The sequence below is a fragment of the Elephantulus edwardii genome, unplaced genomic scaffold (genome assembly GCF_000299155.1).
Source record: "Elephantulus edwardii isolate Elephantulus edwardi_28Jun2011 unplaced genomic scaffold, EleEdw1.0 scaffold00030, whole genome shotgun sequence".
In the NCBI taxonomy this organism is placed as follows: Eukaryota; Metazoa; Chordata; class Mammalia; order Macroscelidea; family Macroscelididae; genus Elephantulus; species Elephantulus edwardii.
Window position 1 is genome coordinate 22,594,800 of NW_006399780.1, and position 3,171 is coordinate 22,597,970.

General features: G+C 33.6%; 1 protein-coding gene across 1 annotated transcript; it reads left to right on the forward strand.

Annotated features, from left to right (window-relative positions):
- The first annotated feature begins 1,848 nt into the window (after window positions 1-1,848).
- On the forward strand, window positions 1,849-2,787 carry LOC102870089 (olfactory receptor 6C2-like). Its single transcript, XM_006884018.1, has one exon. The coding sequence runs from the start codon at window positions 1,849-1,851 to the stop codon at window positions 2,785-2,787; it is 939 nt and encodes a 312-aa protein (XP_006884080.1).
- The last annotated feature ends 384 nt before the right edge of the window (window positions 2,788-3,171 follow it).

Below are 3,171 nucleotides of genomic sequence, written 5' to 3' on the forward strand. Positions count from 1 at the left end.
AACATTCTCTCACTAATTAGCTAATTAGTTGACCAACTCAGTGACAATCAGTGCGTATCTATGAAATGCAGATAAGTTTGACAAAGGCATGGAAAGATCCAATTGATGGTTTTTTGAAGAGAAAAAAATATCTTTTATTTGGTATTAAATTATTTATAGGTTTAGCCAAAGCTTTAGGACAGAAACTCACCACAGTCATTAATAATTTCTACAACAAAAAATTTTTCAAGGAGATAAATTTCATAGTGTATAGTTATAGAAACATTCTTATAAATTAAAAAAGAGTTGGTTCTGATTTATGTGACCCTCTACTCTATTTCTGATGCTATAAATATTAACAGAAGGAGACTATCATCTTTATTCCTTGAAGTCAAACTGGTGATTTCAAATGGAGATGTGCTGCCTTTTGGCTAGCAGCACAACATCAACATATTCTAATAGCCCTGAAGGAGCCTGGTGGTGCACTGTTTAAAGAATGCAGCTGTTAACCAAAATATTGGTTTCAGCCTTTTGGTTTGAGTCAAAGACAGCTGTATGCATTTCTAAAGATTTGCAGCACTGTAGTTCTTTGGAGGCCTAGTGATTAAGAAGTTGCACTGCCAACCCTAAGACAGGCACTTTAAATCCGGAAGAAGGTTATAAATCTTGTGTAATTTATAACCCATGAAAACCTGCTAAATGAAAACGTGACTTGATGGAATGGAACAAAAAACGATAGTTCGGTTCTTCCTGCAGGGATTCTGTGTGTTGACCATGAGTTTGGTTTTCAAATTTTAATACTCATAATGTTGTTATCCTTGTTGGAGAAAGTAAATGCTGTGGATAAATGATTTCAAAATTGATATTAAAGGATAGACAAAATATTTTTTTTTTACAAAATATTTTTAAGAAAACATTTTTGAGCTTTATTATCATTAAAAATGCCCATCAGAAAAAAAATTATGAAAATTGTCATGACTAATCACTCAATATTTATACTCTTTGGTGCCAAGCTGTGGTTGACTCATAACTGATCCTCCAGAGGGTTTCCAAAACTGTATTTCAGATAGGTGGAATTTTCTCATCTTTTTTAAAAGTAGCCAACAGATTCCAACTGCTAAAGAGGCACAACATTGGTGTTGATAACAAAGCACTGGACACCACCAGAGCTAAATTACAGATGACACCAAATTAAATACAAATTACAGCACTAGAACTAAACTGCAAATTACAACAGATTAAATAACAGATTACATCATTAGAACTAAATTATGATACCCTGGTGGCCTTTTGGAAAGAATCTGTGTCATAATATCAAAGGCATACAGATTGAGGCCACCACTTTCTCCACAGGAGAAGATGGGTAATCTCATATACAATTAAGTGCCTCTGAAAACCCACTGCAAGGTCAGCATTGGGTTTATTTTGACTCTATGGTACAAAACAACAACAACAACAACAAATCAGTTCACTGACATTTGTATATTGTATTGATATTTGTGGAAATAAAAACAACCTAAAAACAGGTCATTCTAAGAGTAAGCTAATTTGTGATTTTGAAAAGATATTTATATTATTTACACTATAATATGTATAATAATGCATAGATTGGGATAGAAAAGGTACATCTTCTTATATATTGTCATAAAGGATATTTTGAAGCCAGATGTTAAATCAAATAAATGTCATACCAAATAATTCAAAGCATAGATATTTTTAAAATTTTCACTATCAACTAAAGCAGGTACATACGAAACACATTGCCAGTTATTGCTAACCAAAATTTATCAGGGAATTTATCCACATCCTCAACCTAAACCTTTCATTTTTCACTTTTTCAGCATATTGGACAGAAGTCATGAGCCAGAGATGAAAAATAACACAGCGATAACCACATTTATCCTTTGGGGACTAACAGAAGACCCTCAACTGCAAATTCTGGTTTTTATATTTCTACTTATCACCTACATGCTGAGTGTAATTGGAAATCTGACCATCATTTGTCTTATATTAGTGGATTCCCGTCTTAAAACTGCCATGTACTTTTTTCTCCAAAATTTCTCCTTCTTGGAAATCTCATTCACCTCTGCTTGCATTCCTAGATTCCTATACAGTATATCAACAGGTGACAGGACTATTACTTATAATGCATGTGCATGTCAACTGTTTTTTACATACTTGTTTGGAGTCACAGAATTTTTCCTCTTGGCTACCATGTCCTATGATCGATACGTGGCCATCTGCAAACCCTTGCATTACATGACCATAATGAACAATAGAGCCTGCAAAAGGTTTATCTTGGCCTGCTGGATGACTACATTGTTGATCATATTCCCACCTCTTAGCATGGGACTGGATCTGGAATTCTGTGATTCTAACGTCATTGACCACTTTGTCTGTGATGCTAATCCTATCTTGAAAATCTCATGCACAGATACATGGTTCATAGAACAAATGGTTATTGTCTGTTCTGTAGTTATCTTTATTATGACTCTTATATGTGTGGTTTTGTCCTATGCCTTTATCATCAGAACAATTTTAGGATTCCCCTCAGCTCAACAAAGGAAAAAGGCCTTTTCTACTTGCTCTTCCCACATGATTGTGGTGTCGATCACCTATGGCAGTTGCATCTTTGTCTATATCAAACCTTCAGCAAAAGATGAAATGGCCATTAACAAAGGAGTAACAATATTAACTACTTCTATCTCACCTATGTTAAACCCATTCATTTATACATTGAGGAACAAACAAGTCCAACAAGCCCTTAATGACTTAATCAAAAGAATTATATTTGTCTCAAAGCCTTAGAGGACGAATGATATCAACATCATTAGCATATTTTCCAGAGTTTTCATTGTATTATATTCTTGATCTATACTTATCTTTTTCTTCTCAGTACCAAGAACGATAAGTCATTTCTTCTTTTATTTATGGCAAACTTCTTTCAGAATGACAAGTTTCAACAAGCCGGCATTGTTTCAGAAAATCTAAGCAAGACCTCACCCTCAACTTTGCAATAGTAATGTTAAAAGATTGAAAAGCATTCCATAAAATTTTGCTTAACAGTGCACATGACTTTTCTAAAACAAATCTACTCAAAAAGCAAGAAATAATAATTTTAAGAAGAATTAGCATTATTTCTAAGTAATAAGGAAAATATTTTCAATCTCCTGAAGCATGTTTCGAGGTAAG